The 19,751-nt window shown below is 46.3% G+C and overlaps 1 protein-coding gene across 2 annotated transcripts in view; it reads right to left on the bottom strand.

The window, feature by feature from the left end:
- The window catches only part of LOC130455922 (tripartite motif-containing protein 59-like), a 54,615-nt gene that overhangs the window by 30,283 nt on the left and 4,581 nt on the right, over nt 1-19,751 (bottom strand). The window contains exon 2 of one of the 2 annotated variants that reach the window (XM_056808251.1): nt 13,551-19,456. The exons of the other annotated variant lie outside the window; for it this stretch is intronic. Coding sequence (XP_056664229.1) covers nt 18,281-19,453 — 1,173 coding nt within the window. The 5' untranslated portion in view covers nt 19,454-19,456 and the 3' untranslated portion in view covers nt 13,551-18,280. Of the gene's footprint in view, nt 1-13,550; nt 19,457-19,751 lie in introns of those variants that run through there. 2 annotated transcript variants of the gene reach the window in all.

Below are 19,751 nucleotides of genomic sequence, written 5' to 3' on the forward strand. Positions count from 1 at the left end.
ATCGTCAACCCTTCCCCACTTCTACAATGGAAAGTATCTCCTCCCCTTCCATTTTCACAATAAGGTTGTTCAAGGAGCTTCCACTGTGAGTTGGAGAAAAGCTGGTGAATTTATTTCTTGAAAACATCCTAGCAGACCAAAGTGATGTTGCAGTTCCTCTGCTTCACCAGTAGGTGGCAGGAGAGCAGCAGCTGAGTGGTGGCATCTGTGAAAACTGACAGCCCGAGTCCCATCTGAGCTGAAGGGAGAAATCCAGTTTTCATCTTTATAACCTTATAATTTAGATGTAGGACGGAAAGGTCGCTGATTGGAGAATGTAGTCAGACAGTGTAGGTGAAGGAGGATTGCCTTTGCAGCCTTTTGCAAGGTAGATTTGGGGAAAATATGGATTAGATTGTCATTAGTGTTAGGGATTGGTTTACTAGAATTATCTTCCTGCTTCCTTTCTCTTTCCCTTTCCAACACTTTAGAAGTGATAATAGATGGGTGGCTACATAGCTAGTCTGGGCAGCATTGTTTCTTCAGCTGCTTAGCACAGCCATCTTTTTCCAACTGCCAATCCCAGGATTCCCTCAACTCGAGAGCCTCGAGATCACTGACAACCATGTGTAAACGCGATTATGCAGTAAATGATGAGGCTCCGCTCAGCACCCCTGATTACAGGCGGCTATTTCACCCCGGAGTCAGAAGCTAGACTGCAAGGAGTTGAGAAGCGAATGGAATCCCAGCCGATAAATGGCCAAAGGAGACAGATAGATAGAAACAGACTCTTCCTATCCATGGGGAAAAGGACCCAAAGCACTCATCAATGGGAAAATGCAACTAAAGCAACTCTGAGCTTCCACTTCACAACCATCAGAGTAGCAAAATTGACCAGAAGTAGAGCCTGACACATACATGTTGGATGAGAGGTCAGCAAATGGGCGCGTTAATATGCTTTGGATGGAGCCAGGAATTGGTCCAACCCTTCTGGACAGCTTTTTGGAACTCTGTCCCTAGAAGTTGCTGAACTGAGCCAGTGTGACACCACCCACAGGGCAATCGATGGCTCAAGGAAACCAAAGAAAGCCTTGAAGACTAGATATGTAGGGGCAGATTTTAAGCAGCTCTTTTTGTAGTCAAAAGGAAACTAAGCCAGAGGCTGACAAATCCGGGGTTGCCTCTCAGTGAGGGGATGAGGAAGCCAACTGTGGTAGTGAATGGAATGGAACACTATAGTGCCATAAGAAAGGATGGAAATGGTTTCAGTGAAAGGTGGGAAGACTTTTGCAAAGTGATGAATAATAAAGTAATCCAAAGAGCAAAGACAATTTGGGTAAATATACATTATAAAGACAAATAATTTTGGGTTTTTTTAAAACTATTTTCTTTTACTCTTTTTACTCTTTTTATTTGATCATTTCCAAGCATTATTCATTAAAGACAGATCATTTTCTTCCCCCCCCCCCCACCCCCTATAGCCAATGCGTAAGTCCACTGGGCATTAGATGTTTTCTTGATTTGAACCCATTGCTTTGTTGATAGTATTTGCATTAGAGTGTTCATTTAGAGTCTCTCCTCTGTCATGTCCCCTCAACGGCTATATTCAGGCAGTTGCTTTTCCTCGGTGTTTCCACTCCCATAGTTTATCCTTTGCTTATGAATAGTGTTTTTTTCTCCTAGATCCCTGCAAATTGTTCAGGGACATTGTAAAGCCATTAATGGAGAAGTCCATTACATTCGATTGTACCACAATGTATCAGTCTCTGTGTACAATGTTTTCCTGGTTCTGCTCCTTTCACTCTGCATCACTTCCTGGAGGTTGTTCCAGTCTCCATGGAATTCCTCCACTTTATTATTCCTTTTAGCACAGTAGTATTCCATCACCAGCATATACCACAATTTGCTCAGCCATTCCCCAATTGATGGGCATCCCCTCATTTTCCAGTTTTTGGCCACCACAAAGAGCGCAGCTATGAATATTTTTGTACAAGTCTTTTTGTCCATTATCTTTCTGGGGTACAGACCCAGCAGTGCTATGGCTGGATCAAAGGGTAGATATTCTTTTGTCGCCCTTTGGGCATAGTTCCAAATTGAGAGGCAGATTTTAAGCAGCTCTTTTTGTAGTCAAAAGGAAACTAAGCCAAAGGCTGACAAATCCTGGGATGCCTCTCAGTGAGGGGATGAGGAAACCAACTGTGGTAGTGAATGGAATGGAACACTATTGTGCCATAAGAAAGGATGGAAATGGTTTCAGTGAAACCTGGGAAGACTTTTGCAAAGTGATGAATAATAAAGTAATCCAAAGAGCAAAGACAATTTGGGTAAATATACATTATAAAGACAAACAATTTTGGTTTTTTTTTTTAAACTATTTTCTTTTACTCAGCAGAAAGCCCTTCTCACTTTCTTACTCCAAATTCTCCCTCCACCATCCTGGCCTCTTAAGGACACAAGAAAAACAAACCCCATCCAGTATGTAGCGTCAGGGAAAACAAAGGTCCGGGTTATCTGTGTCTAAATAAAAAAAATGTGTCTCATTCTGCTTTCTGACTTCCTCGCCTCTTGATCAGGAATTGAGCCACATGTTTCATCACAGTCTAAACATCTTGGTTGGTCCTTTCCCTGAGAAGAGTCCAGCATAAAACTGTCAACGTGGAATCTAGAAGCCCCCAAACTGTGGCCTAGAAAGAGTTAAACATCCTCAGTTTACTTAGCTTAAAGGTGAAAGCCTCAGTTTGACCTTCTCACTTAGAGTTCCTCCCTGAGGAAAAGTCCTACTTCAGGGGTCTCAGACTAACAATAGACCTTCAGGTAGTTTGGGTGGGAATAGCTAATCCCTTCAGATGTTAAGTGTCTCTTTTGTCCCATGGTTTCTCCCCTGAGGCCAAAGTCCTTTACCAAGATGGTGAAGCCCTGGCCTGGACCTTTCCCTTTTGTGTCCCTGGTAAAGCCTCAGCCCCTCACTGCTATTCCAGTCTGGGACTCCTCCTTTTCCTTGGTCACCTTTGTAAGGTCCTTCAACTAGCTGCCTCATCCTCAGCCCCATGTTCCCCTAGAAAGGTATTCAAGCTCCCCACCTTTAATGGCTCCTCAGAGTTGTCACTCTGGTGTGGTTGGCTTCTGTGTTTTTCTAAGCCAACAAATGGAGGTTCCCCACCAAGATCCGAAGTCCCAGCTGTCTGAGCCTCCCACGAAGGCCGATTGGGGTAAGTCAGGAGTCCAGTTAGCAGAAGGTCAGGGAAGTGGCTCTTAGAGAAAGGACTCAGCTATTTAAGAGTTCTGTGGGAGGGACCCACTCTTTCATGAAGGGGGCCCTCAGAGAGCCTCAGAGTCCAGAGCCTACCTGGGGGCTGCTGGAATGGGAACAGCATGTCTGGGGTCCAAGGAGGAAGAGGCAGGGCAACCGGTTACCCAAGGAACCCCCTAAAGATCTCCGCAAGTCACATTTTCAAGGTTTGGGGCTGTTGCAGTAGAAGGTTCAGAGAAGATGGTCCCAAGGTATGGCCAAAGTGGAGTCTAGCTCAAGATGGCTACCAGCTCGGAGCTTGGCTAGGTTTGGGGGGGGAGAAGGGGTGTTGGTGGTTGGTGCCCGAGTGTGTGTGAGTGTGTGTGTGAGTGTGAGTTCTGGAGTAAAGAAAGTTCCTTTTTGGTTATTGTGTTGTAAAATGACAAGACATTGTTGGGAAAAGGCATTGCTTTAAATGGAAAGGAAACCCTGAGGTTTTCAACTGAGGCAGGAATTTCCTCTTTAGCCTTAGGCCAAATGGGGTTTCAGGCAAAGCTGGGAGAAATGCCTTTTGGGAACCCAAAGTAAATGAGAGTAAAAAGTGAAAGAGAAGGGAATTGGAGAGGTAATAGGAGTTAAAGGTCCTTTCTAAGCTTTTCCTTAGTAACCCCAATTGTATGTTTGGAAAGAAAATTATATGGGTTGTACTTTCAAAGAAGTAAAGAAGGGGGCAGCTGGGTGGCTCAGTGGATTGAGAGTCAGGCCTAAAAAATAAATAAATAAAATAAAATTAAGGAAAGTTAGAAGCATTTTCAATCTTTTTTTTTAAACCCTTACCTTCTGTCTTGGAGTCAATACTGTGTATTGGCTCCAAGGCAGAAGAGTGTGGTAAGGGCTAGGCAATGGGGGTTAAGTGACTTGCCCAGGGTCACATAGCTAGGAAGTGTCTGAGGTAAGATTTGAACCCAGGACCTCCGATCTCTGGGCCTGGTTCTCCATCCACTGAGCTACCCAGCTGACCCCAGAAGCATTTTCAATCTTGAGAATTTGGGGAGCTCATTTTTCCATTTTGAAACTTAAATTGGACTTTTTTACTTGTTTGAGGGCTGACGTTGCCATGAGCCATTTTAATGGGGTTTGGGGGTGGTAGATGGTCTAGTCAGACTTTACTTGGTGCCAGACAGCATTTCCATCTTGGCCACACACAGGGGGGTCATTTGGGGGTTTACAAGTCCTGGATAGCCTGCGATGTGGACGCGATCGTTCCGTGGAGCCCGTAGCTTGCATGATGTTATAACTGCTGTGGAAAAGACATGAATAGAACTAATAACATGGGACGGCAGGTTTAAGGTCAGCCCCGGATAATCTTTCTAGTGACCAGTCTATGGGGAGCTGAACAAGTCCTGTTAAAGAATGTGTGTCTCTTGTTTTTCTCTTGCAGCACTGAAGCTGCAGCAAAGGAGGCTGTGCAGGACCAAAGACTGGAGAGAGGAGGCTGAAGGAGGCACAGCAGAACCCGCCACATTTGAAAGACTTAAAGACTTGGGGGGGGAGTGTGTGTGTGTGTGTGTGTGTGTGTGTGTGTGTGTGTGTGTGTGTGTGTGTGTGTAAATTGTTGTGTTGTCAAAATGTGCCACGGGTAGACTGCCTACCTTTCTCTGGCACAGGGGGCAATGGTCCGACTTTGGGGAGTGCCCCCATGCCAACTGCCCATCCCTGTACCCCCAGGCTTTCCCACCATTAGTGACAGAGTCCAATGGTTTCTCCCCTGAGGCCAAAGCATTTACCAAGATGACCCAGCCTTGGCTGGCCCTTCCCTCTTGGGGCCATTGTAAAGCCTCAGCCCCTCACTATTATTCCTGTCTGGGACTCCTCATTTTCCTTTGTTACCATTGTAAAGTCAATCAACCATCCCTCTCATCCTCAGCCCCCATGTTTCACCTAGAAAGGTATTCAAGCTTGCCCACTTGAATGTCTCCTTGGAACTGTCCAGTCTATCCTGGTTGGCGTTCCCAGAGGTCAGTGTCCCTAAGGACCAGAGTGGGCCTGTGGTGCACAGCTCTGTGAAGAGGTCTACTGTCACTCTGAACCCCTTTCCTTAATCGAAGAGTGATTTTCTGACTATTTAATAGTTCTGTGTTTTTCGAAGTCAACAGTACTATTCCAGCATGTTTATATACCTTAACATGGCCATTTGTTCCCCAACTTATGAGTATTCCCTCAGATTCCCATTTTTGGCCTCCTCCAAAAAGTATTTTGTATATCCTCAGAGTTTGTTTGGCTAAGGACTAATCCCTCCTCCAACATCCTTTTCCTCTAATTCTCCTTACCTCCTTCTTAACTTCTCCTACTATTTCCTATTGAGTAAAATGAATATTTGTTTCCAACCCTTTTTGTGTCTGTTTCCCTCTTTATTTGGACCAGTTCAGAGGAGGGCGGGGTTCAAGTGTCAACCTGTTCCCCATCTCCCTTAATAAAGCTATTGATTGCTTTAATGCAAAAAAAAAAATTGATATTTTCCCTAGCCTTTTCCCTTTCCCTTCCCCCTGGGAAGTTCCTCTTCCTCTCTCTTTCCCTTCTTAAGATTGCCAAGTGATAACCACTCCCAGACCTCCTCTAGTTGAGGATTCAGAGGAAATATGTGTATCTTCTTTCCATTCATGTTGACCTTTCTAGGTTTCTATTCACTCCTGGGTTTAAACTTCACATTTTCTCTGCAGCTCTGGTCTTTTCCTTAGGAATATTTGGAAGTTCTTTATTTCATATTTTAAAAAAAAATTTTCCCCATATAGTATCACCCTCAGTTTTTCTGGGTAAGTTGTTCTTGACAGAAAACCTACATCCTTTGCACATTGAATTCCATATTTCAAGTTTTCTGTTGCTTTATAGTTATTGAACAGTCATTTTTTTGTCCTGTCCATCTCTTCTTGACCCTACTTGGGGTTTTCTTGTCAAAGATTCCAGAGTGGTTTGCCATTTCTTCTCCAGCTTATTTTACAGATGTGGAAACTGAGGCAGAGGTAAGTGACTTGCTTACAGCTAGTCAGGGTCACACAGCTAGTAAGTGGCTGATGCTAGATTTGAACTCAGGACAATGTATCTTCTTGGCTGCAGATCTGGCACTCTATCCTACTGCAACATCTCACTGCTTGATAGTAGTAGATGCTGAATTGCATGGGTGCTTGTAGTATTTTTGCCTTGACTGGAAGCACTGGATGGTTGTAAACCTTAAAATTTCACAGGCTTATGAATGTTAAAAATTTTACTCCACATTGAGGAATCCTCCAATTTTCTACTTGAAATAATTCCCTACCAGATAGTGAGAACTCTACTTGAATGTGAAAACTCCTTGCTATGGGAGGATCTCTACCCCATCCCTACTTGGGACTGCTTTAGGGGAGAAAACTCCTTGCTATGGGAGGACCTCTATTCCACCCCTACTTAAGAATGCTTTAGAGCAGAAAACTCCTTGCTAAACAATGAAAGTACTTGAAAACCATACTTATAAAGAAAGGAGTTCTTTGAGCCATGCCTATTTTTGGAATTGATACAATGGGATGCTAAGTGCCTATAAAGGTGGAGCAACTTGTAAACTACTTAGACCTAAAAGGTGAAAACTTACTCAGAGGTTTTCTCTTAATGAAATTAGTCAACACAGCAGCATTTTTTTTTCTGATTTACTAAAGAGATTAATCTACTCAGCTGTGAATTCAAAATGGGCTGTCTTTTGGAAAACATCTACAGTGATTGGTAGATGGAAGAACTTAGGGGAGGTGACATAGGAGATTTTGCCCTTAAAAATAAGAGCTCAGAGAAGAGCTGAAGGTCATTCTGAAACATTCAGATTGAGGAGGACTGATTCTGAAACATTCAGATTGACGAAGGACTGATTCTGAAACATTCAGATGGAGGAGGGAGCTGATGAAAGCAGCTGAGATGATGGTGGCCTGGTGTCACTAGAATCCTTGCTTAAGCAGACTTTGTGGTGAGTGTTAAAAGGCTGACTGACTGATCTCTCTCTCTTAAGACTCAGGTCTAGGCCGTGTTGACTTAAGGCCCTTCATACTTATTTCCTTTTTCTCTCTTTCTCTCTTTTCTTTAATTCCACATTTGTATTAATTAAAATCTCTATAAAACACAATTGACTTGGGTAATTGAATAATTGGGAATATTTCCCTGGCGACCACCTTATAATTTATTTAAAAACTAAGACACTGTAGTGAAACATATTTTCTGCGGTCAAATTTACTCACCCTCTCTTATATATCTATCACAATTTATATCTTCCACCATTTTAACTCACTATAGTTTATGGGCTTCACTATTTTAAATCTCACATGGTGGCTATCATGTTGCTGAAAGTTTTTATTTTGGAGTTTTTAATTTAATGTAATCAAAATGATCCGTGTTATATTTCACAATTCTCTCCATCTCTTGTTGACTCATAAATTCCTCTCCTACCTCTAAATCTGATACATAAGATGTTCCCTGCTCTTCTGATTGGCTCATGATTGCTTCCTTTGTGCTTGGGTCATGTATACATTTTTGATCTTATCTTACCAAGCGGTATAAGCTATTGGCCTAGATCTAGAGCTAATTTTGACCAAACAGTGAGTTCTTAGCCCCAAATTTAGCTCTATACTTTTATCAAATGTATGATTACTATAATCTTTATTACTGCTTGTTCTATATCGTCTCTGTTCCACTGATCTACCTTTCTAGTGATAATTACCACTAATGATGATATAAACATGATAGAATATTACTGAACTCAACTGTTATCAGAGCAAGGACCAATCAGGAGAGGCCTGTGATGAAGCGAAGGGCTTCAAATGCAGCACTAGAGAAAGAGATTCTTGGACATAGTCCAATATGGAAACTTGTTTTGATTAATTACACCTATTTGTAATAGGTTGGGGTTTTTTTGTTTTTTTTGGTATTCTCACTGGCAGAGAGGGACTGAAGTGGGAGAGTAAGATGGTTTAATTGACTAATTAAATTAAATAAAGTATTTAAAAATAAAAAACTTCAAAGGGGTGAGTGGTGATTTTTTCACCTTGGAATCTTTGATTCCTAAAACAAAATCAGGGCTCTAACAATTTGGACTCTAAACAACTATCTCACAATTTGATTTCATTTACTAATGTACCACCCCAATCTTGCCACTCTTCGCCTCAAAAACTTTCCAAAGCTCACTATTGCCCACTGCATCAAGTACCACCTCCTGCTTTGGCACTGACCATAGTTAGGCCCTCTAGTCATGCAGGGCTACTTATTGCACACCTTGCTATGGTCTGCTTGTACATGTCCTCCTCTCTCTCCCCATCTCTTTCTTTGCTCCTACTGCTCCCCATTGCTAACATGGATTCTTGCTCTCCCTAGCCCAGGCTCAGAGCCTCTATGTACATGATGACATCCCTCCCTTCCTTCAGGGCTCAGGCATCCTTCTGCAAAGAGACTTCCTCAGTCTTTCAGCTCCTGCCTCCCCAAACTTCCCCCAGAACCTCAGAGTGTGGCCTTGGACACATCCCTCCCCCAGGTCTCTTACCTGCAGGACAACAGAGGTCAGTTAGAGGGGGGCTCAGGTCCCTTCTACCTCCCTTGCTATGATGCACTCTTTCAACCTCCATTCTGGAACTTGCCACATTCTGCCTTGTTTGCTTCCAAAAAGAAAAGCGGAAAGTGGACCAAGATCGACTTCTCTCCACCCTGATGGATAGTTAGCCACTTTTGGGACATCCCTTTGGGGAGGAACTGAACTCACTTGTTTTTCTCTTGAGTATGATGGTCCTTTGGAGAGAGTCCTGTAGGAGCCCATCCCGGAGGCTGTGGAAACTGGCCCTTTGGCCCAGTGGTCAGTGGCCTGGCTAGGGTCATTTCCACTAGGTAAACAGTATCGGCAAACCGTGTGGACCAGCATTGGTTGGTTGTCCTTCTCTCCCTCTCTAAGACTCCTCTGTTGACTGGGAAAAAACACAAAACAAGATCACTCTTTAATGAAGGGCAAAAAAAGGGGTTCAGTGCTGGTAGGCCTCAACACACAGTTGTGGGCCACATACGATGGAACATATAATTTGTTCAATCTGAGGATTGAAGTCTGTCTGCTGTGGTCACTGACCCCTGAAAATGCGGAACATAGGAGGATGACAATTCCAAAGAGCCATTAAAGTCAGGGAGCTTAACCCTGTAAACCTCAAATTTCCTTAGACTTATAAATGTTGGAAATTTCACCATTGGGATATTTCATACTTGGAAAATTTCTTACTGATAGTCTATTGGAATGGGAACCCCATTGGCATGGGAGGTTCTTTCTCTTCCCTTCTTAAGATTACTTTAGGACAGAAACCCTTTGCTGAACAATGGAAAGGACTTTGACCTATGCTTGAGCATAGAACAGGAATTTCTTTGAGTCTTGATTGATTTTAGAATTGATACAATGGAGATACTTGGAATAAATCTCCACCCTATTCAGTCCTAATAGGATTGAGTAAGGGCTGCAGCCTAGATCAAAATTTAATTATTCCAATCTCTACCATACTCAAGTTAACAGGATTTAGAAAGGGCTGTAGCAAAGGAGTAAAGATTTAATCATTTGAAAATATGACCTTCAACAGACATGTGCAAAAGCCAGAAACCTCTGGGCGGTCCTGGGTTAAGCTAGAGCCTCCATTGGCACAGGGAAATTGATGAAGAGTGATTGGTAGATGGGAGAACTGAGGGGAGGAACTTGGAGGGTTTTCCTTAAAGATAGGGGGTCTGAAGACTCGAGGGGGGTTGAGGAGAGTGGGGTCGGTGTGGTTCCTGTGGGCTCTGAGAAGGCTTGCTCTGAAGGAAGCTGAAGGTGGGGGCCTCTGAGACTGTTTCTCCATTTTTGGACACGTGAGTAATAGGGACTGATCTCTTTTCTTTGCCCCAGCTATCTAAGGGCTTGGGCCTTTTGGCCCAGCCTAAACAGAAGGGGTATTTAAGCCCTATTCCCTTCTCTCCCTTTTTCTCTCTCTCTATCTCTAATTCCTTTCTTACTCCTATTGTAATTAAACTCCAAAAAAGGCTGACGGCTGACTTGAGTTTTTCAATTAGGAATTACATAGCTGATTCCTTGGCGACCTTAAATTAATATATATCAGTCTTTTAAAGTGATTCCCTTGTTACAACCCCTACACTGACCAGCACAGAGGAGGCCATTGAGCAGTTCTACTCTGACCTGAGTGCCGTCCTGCACTCAGTACCCACAAATGACAAGCTGATACTACTGGGAGACTTCAACGCCCGCGTTGGCCAGGACCATGAAAGATGGAAAGGAGTGCTCAGAAAACACGGTGTGGGCAAAAGGAACAACAATGGCCTACTGCTACTCAGCAAATGCTCAGAGTTCGAACTCACCATCATGAACACTGTGTTCAGAATGGCGAACAAATAAAACAACGTGGATGCACCCACGATCAAAACAGTGGCATCTCATTGACTACATCATTGTACGCCAGCGAGACATCCAGAATGTAAAGATCACCAGAGCCATGAGAGGAGCTGAATGCTGGACAGACCACCGATTGGTTAGAGTGACTCTTCAAATGCTCATTGTGTCTCGCCATCCAAAACGCGCCCAGACAGTTCGCGCATTTTACAATACAACGTGAGTCGTCTTAGAGATCCATCATATTTGCAAACATTCCAGTCCTGCCTGGACAACAAGCTGTCTGCCAAGGGACCACTCACTGGAAGCTCAACCAAGAAGTGGAACCAGTTCAGAGACGCAGTGAAGGAAACATCAAAGGCAGTCCTAGGCCCCAAACAACGCAATCACCAGGACTGATTTGACGAGAACAACACTGCTATTGAAGACCTATTGAGCAAAAAGAACAAAGCCTTTATGGAGTGGCAAAATAACCCAAACTCTGCTCCTAAAAAGGACAGATTCAAGTCTCTCTAAGCCAAGGCACAGTATGAGATCAGGAAGATGCAAAACTGATGGTGGGAAAAAAAGGCAGAAGAAATCCAGTGCTTTGCTGATACAAAAAAACTACGAACAATTTTTCAGTGCCCTCAAGACTGTCTATGGACTATTAAAACCCACCACCACTCCCTTGCTATCCCCTGAGGGTGTCACTCTCATTAAATATAAAAAAGGCATCAGCAACAGGTGGAAAGAACACTTTAGTCAGCTTCTCAACCGACCCTCTTCAGTCGACCAAAGCGCCCTTGACCAGAGCCCCCAAAACCGCACCATTGAACCACTTGACATCCTTCCTTCAATAGAGGAAATACAAAAAGTCATTAAACAAATGAGTGCAGGCAAGTCACTTGGTAAAGACGGGATCCCAACCGAGGTGTACAAGGCCTTAAATGGAAAGGTGCTCCAGGCATTCCACATAGTGCTGACCAGCATATGGGAAGAGGAAGACATGCCCCCAGAACTCAGAGATGCCTCCATCGTAGCCCTATACAAGAACAAAGGCTCACGAGCAGCCTGTGACAACTACAGAGGCATCTCACTACTCTCCACTGCTGGAAAGATCCTCCCCTGTGTTATACTCAACAGACTACTGTCATCTGTTTCAGAGCAGAACCTGCCTAAATCACAATGTGGCTTCAGACCAGATCGTAGCACCATTGACATGGCCTTCACGGTGAGGCAAATGCAGGAAAAATGCCTTGAGCAGAACCTGAGTCTCTACATTGTCTTCATAGACCTGACAATGGCATTCGACACAGTGAACAGGGATGCATTGTGGGTGATCCTCAGCAAGCTTGGTTGCCCAGCAAAATTCATCAAACTGATCCAGCTCATGACAGGGGAAGTCCTATCTGGTGGAGAGACTTCTGATCGCTTCAACGTTTCCAATGGCATGAAACAAGGCTGTGTCCTTGCTCCGGTACTATTCAACCTATTTTTCACCAAAGTATTACAACATGCTGTGATGGATCTAGACCTGGGCGTCTACATCAAATACCGATTGGGTGGCTCACTAGTCGACCTTCGCCTCCTGACAGTGGGCATGGACCCACAGCGAATACCAAGACAGGTATTCTATGGTGAACTGTCAGCTGGACTCAGGAAACAAGGCCAGCCAAAGAAAAGATTCAAGGATCAGCTAAAGTCAAACTTGAAGTGGGCTGGCATTACACCAAAGCAACTAGAACTCGCTGCCTCTGACAGAAGCAGCTGGCGAGCCCATATTAATCATGCCGCCACCACCTTTGAAGATGAACGATGTCAAGGTCTTGCCGCTGCGCATGAACACCAACACCAGGCTACAACCGCACCTCCCGTAACAACTAGGGTCCCATACCCCATGTGCCACAAACTCTGTGCCTCAGCCTTTGGACTTCAACGCCACATGAGGGTATATCAATAGATGATAATGCACAAAGACAATTGTCATTCTCGGTAACTTAGAGACTACCACTAGATGAAACCTGGGGGCTTAGGATGACTGACTTTACAATGGTAACAAAGGAAAATAAGGAGTTCCAGACAGGAATAACAGTGAGGGGCTGATGCTTCACAATGGACACAAAAGGGAAAGACTCAGGCCAGGGCTGGGCCATCTTGGTAAAGGACTTTACCTGGGGGAGAAACCATTGGGACAAAAGAGATACTTAATATTGGATGGGATTAGCCATTTCCACCCAAACTACTGGGATGTCTATTCTCTGGTGAAGTAGGTCCTTCCATCAGGAAGAAACTCTCCAGTGACAAGGTCCAAACCTGGGTTTCTACCACCCTGGGAAATAAACTGGGTCTTCTGGATTCCATGTTGACACCTCAAAGTGGCTTTTTATTTGCTTGTCTTGCCTGGAGACAATGAAGAGGATACAAATAGAAAAGCTCTGGGTTGGGGCACATGTGTGGCTTCTTGCCAAGTCGGCCTCCATTTCTGTTCAGGCAAAAGGCTGCTTCATCATTTTGACTTTGGCAAAACTTTGACCCATTCAAGGGGAGGCTGTGAATATCTGAACCAATGGGCTGGGCTCAGGGCCAAACAGGCTCTGGCTTTCTGACAGGTGGCCGCTATTTGGGGGGAGCACTTTCCAGGTATGAGATGTGATCCTCATGCAAAGGATCCCCTTTTATGGGACTAGAACAGTTCAGAGAGGCCAGACACAGGGGGGCTCGTACATCTGTGGGCAGGAGACTGTATTGTTGGATAGAGAAAACTGCATTGTGGATAGAGTTCAGCAACTGTGGCAAAGATGAGAAAATACATGCAAAAAGTACTGTGAGCAAATCCTAAAACCCTCATACTGAAGTGGAAATCCTTCCTCCATGGATGGGACATGATAAACACCCACTGTTAGGGTCCCACCACCCACCATCAAGGAAGACCCGTAGACAATGCAATCAAGCAAAAGGGTGGTTTATTGATCTGGTGCGCCCCAGGGGAGCTCAGCATTAGAGTTCTATCACCCACCAGCATACATAGCCCATAGGTTTCCCCTGGAATCTACGGCCAGGGCATTGACACATTCGTGTTCTCTGCCGGGGGTCTGTTTGCCAGATGCTCTGCAATGACATGTGCTGCCGTGACCCAGCAGTTTCCTGCTTGGGCTTCCTCCATTCCCCACTTCTTTTTGTCTTAGGGGACAGAGGGAAGGCCCATCCGCTTAGGCAGCTCATAGCCCTCGGCCCAGGGCTGGTGGCTGGGGGTTGGAGAGCCAACACCTGGACGGCATCCAGGCGGATCTTTCAGGAACGGAACAAGGTGGTTGAGAATGCAGGGGCCAAATGTCAAGAGTAGGGTTAGGATGGTAAGGGGCCCTGAGGGATGTGACTAGGGTAGTGAGCCAGGGAGAGGAGTTAAAAAGGTGGGCGTACCAGGGGCCAGCAGCTTCTTCCTCCTTCCGCCAGGCTTCTGGACCTTCTCATAGCTTGCTCAGGGAGTCCCTGATAACCCCCAATGGTGAACATAGAAGCAGCATTCTTCACCCAAGGCTGCACAGAGGCCCCCTCCTTAAGGAAGAGGAGGTCCAGGCCTCCTCGGTTTTGAAGGCTGACCTCGACTAAGGAGGCGTGGGACCTTTCAAGGAAGTTAATAAAGGATTCTAGCCTAGCTGTATCCTCAGACTGCCTTGCGGAGGTAGATCACTTGGGGTACTATTGTGATGGGGGTGCAGTAGTCAGTGAGGGAGTTAGGGGAGACACAGGGCTATAGGCCGGAGCGGGAACATATCCAGTGCGCCCCTGCAAGTGGGATAAGGGATTTTCCGGTTAAGGGATAAGCTGCAGTTGAGCAAAGGCGGGGGTCGGGCTGGCTGATTTTCCCACTACACAGTTGCTGAAAGGGTTAAGCTAGGGCCCGGGTTTTCAGGGCCTGAATCCCTCCAGTGGCACTTCGGTGGGTTTTCATCCTGTGAGATGTTGTGAGGCATTTAGGCTGAAAGCCTCATAGGGCGGGGATGTGACTAGGCAGAGCCAACAGTGCACTGTGAGATTAGGGGAGGAGTGATTAAGGGCTGAAAAGGAGGCTTGCAACAAGGGAAGATAGGGGTTGATTGCAACAGGGTGATCAGGGTGGAGGGGTCTGGGGGTGGTCTTGGGACAGGGGCTCTTAGGTAAGGGGGGTGGAGGGGCATTCAGGTGATGGGGGCTGTTAGGTAAGGGGGGTTCTGGTTGAGTATGAAATTCGGCCCCAAGGCCACTGGGGTGGTGGCGGGTTCTTTGCAGATCGTAAAAAATCCCCCTTGGTCATATCCAGACTCATATTGAGGACTCCCCAGGTGTGCCCCAGGAGCCACCCCTGGTCATCTGGGCATAGGATGGTCAGGTTTAGCTGGGTACAGCGGGTCCACTTAGAAGTAGAGAAACCAATCCCATGTGCATCCTGTGTTGGGGATCAATTTCAACCCCAGGAACCGGTCAGTTTTTATGGTCCAGTAAGAGGCCTCGTCACTCGCAAGAGTCACACAGTCCCAGTAGGCACAAAGGTAGTGACCTGGCTGGTTGCAATATGACCTCCCGGGGTTAGAACTAGAACATATGTAGAGCCCCATTAAGGCCAGGTCCTTTAGATCCTTTGATGAGAACGTCCCTGTAGAGGGTCCTCTTTCCACTCCCCTCGCAATGCTCGGCCAAAATCACTGTGCAGCTGGGGACTGAGAAAGTGGGTCCTTGGTTGCTCAACACAGTTTGTGCCAATTGTGGGGATTCCAGAGATGTCAGGGTTCACTTCCAAGGCTGGTGAGAGGTTCCACCCTGGAGAACAGAGAGGAGCCAGACAAGGGAGGGAGGAAACAAGAGGTGGGGGGAAAATTGAAGTAATTGAAGTGAGCAGGTCTTGTCGCTCTCTGTTGAAGTCTGAGTTTCAGGGGAGTGTCCGGATAGGAAGTGGCTGTCTAGACTTCTGTAGCCTTTGGTGGGTCTGTGGCTTTCACATGGGAGTGGTAAATCAAGGGCTGATTCCTTCGACATTAAAAGCTGAAGGGGTAACAAAAAGGGTTACATAGGGGCCCTTCCATGGTGGCTGAAGGTTTGCCTTGCAGTGTCACTTCACCCAAACCCAATCCCCGGGTTTAAAAGGATGAGGGTTATGGGGAGGAGGTTGGAACCGCATCTGGAGCCTTGGCCAGAGGTCAGACTGAATCTGAGAGAGGGAGAGAACAAAGTCCTGCAATGAGGGGCTACCGGGGGTTGCATTTGGGAAAGTGGAGAGAATGGGGGGAGGGGGATTGAACCATAAAGGATCTCATAAGGGGTAAGGGAGAGGGGCCCAGGGGTATTGTGGGCCTTAAAAAGGTCTAGGGGAAGGAGCGTCACCCACTCCTGGCCAGTCTCCAAAGAGAGTTTAGTAAGAATCTCTTTTAGGGTCTGATTCATTCATTCTACCTGCCCCAAACTCTGGGGGTTATACTCACAGTGTAACTTCCATTTGACCCCGAGACCCCCTGCCAGTGCCTGTAGTCTTGGCCACAAATGCAGGGCCATTGTCTGATCCTAGGGAGGAGGGCACCCCAAACCAGGGAATTATTCCTTCTAGCAAGATTTCAGCAACTGCATGGGCAATTTCAGTTTTCATTGCAAAAGCCTTGGGCCACCCCATGAAGGTGCCTACAAGAACTAGGAGGTACTGGAATCCAAATTTTCCATGCTGCACTTCAGTGAAATCAAGTTCCCAATGCTCACAGGGTCGGGTGCCGTGGAGGCGGGTCCCAGGGTGAGTTTGAGTTTGCTGGCCGGGTCAGCTGGCAGGCAGTACATTTGCTGACCAACTCTGTCAGGAAGGCCTTTCTGTCCTTTCCGGAGCAGTTCATGGAATTTGTTAGCACCCAGGTGTGTGAGATGGTGGAGGTGGGTGGTCAAAAGTTGGCCAGCGATTCTAGGTAAAAACAAGTTACCAGCAGGATCCTGGAAGAAAGACCCAACAGGCTGTCCTTCCTTCCCTTTTATCCATTGGTGGTCACTGTCCAAATATTGTGGAGGGCCGGTGGGAGGTTCAGGATGGGAGATGGGGGGCCCGGTGGCTCTGAGATGGCCTGGATAGGTAGCACTAGAGTATGGGCCCAGTCCCGCCTTGCAGCTGCCTTAGCCCCCTAGTCTGCTCTGCCGGTTTCCCATGGCAGGGAGAGATGAGCCACTTTGGTGTCCAGGGGTGTGGACAACTGCACGGGGCTCCCAGATGGCTGCAAGGAGATCCTGGATGTCTTCGAGGTGGGCCAGGGACTTCCCAGCTGAAGTGACAAACCCCCTATATGGGCACATGCAGGGTTGTGAAGGTGTAGCGGCTATCTGTCTAAATGGTGACCCGCCTACCCTTTGCTGCATGAGAGACTGCTGCCAAAGCAATCAGCTTGGCCCTCTGTGCTGAGGTCCCTTCGGGGAGGGAGACGTCCCAGATGATATGGCCAGTATGGTCTACTACTGGTCTCCTACCTTGTGGGGATAGGAAGCTGCTGCCATCAGTGAAGAGAAGGTCCAGATTGGCTAGAGGAACATCCTTAAGGTCAGGTCGTGCAGATTCCACAAGGATCTCTTGGCAGGAATGCATTTCAGTAGCCGTCATCCCGGGTGGGGAGAAGTGTGGTGGGGTTAAGGGTGGACACTACTTGGAAGGACAATTGAGCCTTGTTCAGGAGGAGCAATTGGTCAGCTGGGCATGGGACAGCCAGCCCACCGGAGGCTGGAGGGGGACACTCTCAATGGCATGTGAGGTGGCAATGAGAAGTGGCTGGCCATGTGTAAGTTTGTTATCGTCTTTGACCAGGAAGGCTACTGCTGCGATGGAGACAGGAAGGCCATCCTGAGACAGAGACTCAGGGGAAAGAGGTAGGGAGCACTTTGAAGGGATGCTGACTAGTCAGGCCATATCAGGTCAGAGTGCCAATTCTCATCCCAATCTTGGTAGGGCTGGGGATAGGAGGAACTGCAGCTCTCAGCACTGCAGTCCTTGCTCAGGGAAACCAGAATTTCCAGGCTCTCTCAACAGATTTTAGACCTTACTGAATTAGGCATTAATTAATTGCTGGGAGCCATCAGACCAAGATGCCTGGACAGAGTCATGCGTGGTAGCTGGGGAGACCAGAGTGGACTGTGACTGCCCACTCTATCCCCTTTACACGACTTCCTTCATCAATGCCCCTTACCTATGAATTGACATGATTATTATTCCCTCTAGTCTCAAAAGAAATAATGCAAGAGCAAATCACTTGTACCCTAGTCTCTAAAACACCACCAAAAGATCAGACCCTCGAACCCAGTCCCAAAAAGACGAGTTAACTTTTATTCTTGTACATAATTCCTAGCAATACTGCAGTGGCAGATCAAGCCCCAAAACTTCCCCACTCACAGAAGCCTGTTCTCATGAAGTCAACAGAAAACCCGAGAGGCCCAAGTGATAAGGACAAATATATCAAGCTTCAGTATGCCTCAGTGACTCAGGAACTTCCTAGAAGCCACCAGTCTAAACTTGACTTGTGCTCCCAGACCCCTCAGCCTTGATGATATGATTGAATGGTCTAACAACAGATCAATTATTCCATTTTTATTAAAAAACAATACATAATTTTCCTTGATCACATCCCTGAAATAACTATCAGTATTAAAGTACTGAAAATCTTTGTAAAGTCCTCCTCCCCCTCCTAGTCCTCCTCCTCTGATTCCTCCTCCTCCTCCTCTGATTCCTCCTCCTCTTCCTCCTCCTGCTCCTTGCCCTCCTTCAAGGCCTCCTCCACCTCCCCCAAGGACCTTAAAACCTCCTCCAAGTACATCATAACATACCACGAGGCAGCCCCCGCCTCCCCCAAGGCCATTTCCACCTGCCATTCCATCTCCACGTATTCAAAGTCCCTCTCCACCACCCCAAAGGCCGCAAATGCCTCCTCCTTCTCTTCCTCTTCCTCGGCCGCCTCCTCCTCCTCCTCCTCCCTGGAACAAATCTCAAGAGGTCTCTGTGCCAAGGCAGACATTAAAGCCTTTTTTTTTCGGCCCAAGAAAAGTCTAAGCTCCTTCAAATAGTGGAAGAGGATTTCATTATCAGGGTGGACCATTTGCTCCAAATGGGATTTCTCATTCTCTAACATCTCCACGTATTCAAAGTCCCTCTCCACCACCCCAAAGGCCGCAAATGCCTCCTCCTTCTCTTCCTCTTCCTCGGCCGCCTCCTCCTCCTCCTCCTCCTCCTCCTCCTCCCTGGAACAAATCTCAAGAGGTCTCTGTGCCAAGGCAGACATTAAAGCCTTTTTTTTTCGGCCCAAGAAAAGTCTAAGCTCCTTCAAATAGTGGAAGAGGATTTCATTATCAGGGTGGACCATTTGCTCCAAATGGGATTTCTCATTCTCTAACTTATTAATGAGCAACCAGGTATCGTCCCAGTCACTGACAGTGTCAAACAACTGCTCAAAGTATTCGGAGAGATCCTCCCTTCCCTTGAAGGCACGGTAAAGGTCACCAATGGGGTGTCCTTGGTGCTGGCCGATGGTAAGGCAGTGGCCACACACCTGCTGGTAGTCCCGCAGGCAAAAGACGTTGAGCGGCTGGCTGGAGTGCTCAGGGCACATGATGACATCTGAGGGATCTTCCAGCTTGTATTTTTTAACAATAGCCCTCAGGACAAGGTTGATGGGCAAAGATTCAATGCCAGGGGCAGGGATTTCAATTATACGCTTGCAAGCAGGACAAGTCAAGTTCCCAGATGCCTGAAGAACATTTTCCAGACATTTTCTGCAAAACGTATGGGAGCATGGCAGGACTCGAGGATCCTCAAATATGCTATAACAAATGGAGCATGTAAGTTCTGCCTTAAACTTATACATTTCCTGTGAAGAAAAAAAAATACTTTGAGTCATTTGCAAATACTGATTTTTAAATAGTTTCTAGTTGCTAATAAGAGACCCAGAATTCACTAAGCACCAAATGCCTGCAATTAATGAGAAACAGATCACGACCACCTAAAATAAACTGGAGACTCCAGAATAGGTGATACTGCCAGAGCCAGAACTGAAGTGCATTTAAAAGACTCCCAATTACATTTAAAAACATTTTTATTCTCCTGCATAGCCAAGACTCCTGGAGTTTGTGTGTATTTTAAGTTGAAGTCAGTAGGAATTACTG

The sequence above is a fragment of the Monodelphis domestica genome, chromosome 8 (assembly GCF_027887165.1).
Source record: "Monodelphis domestica isolate mMonDom1 chromosome 8, mMonDom1.pri, whole genome shotgun sequence".
Lineage (NCBI taxonomy): Eukaryota > Metazoa > Chordata > Mammalia > Didelphimorphia > Didelphidae > Monodelphis > Monodelphis domestica.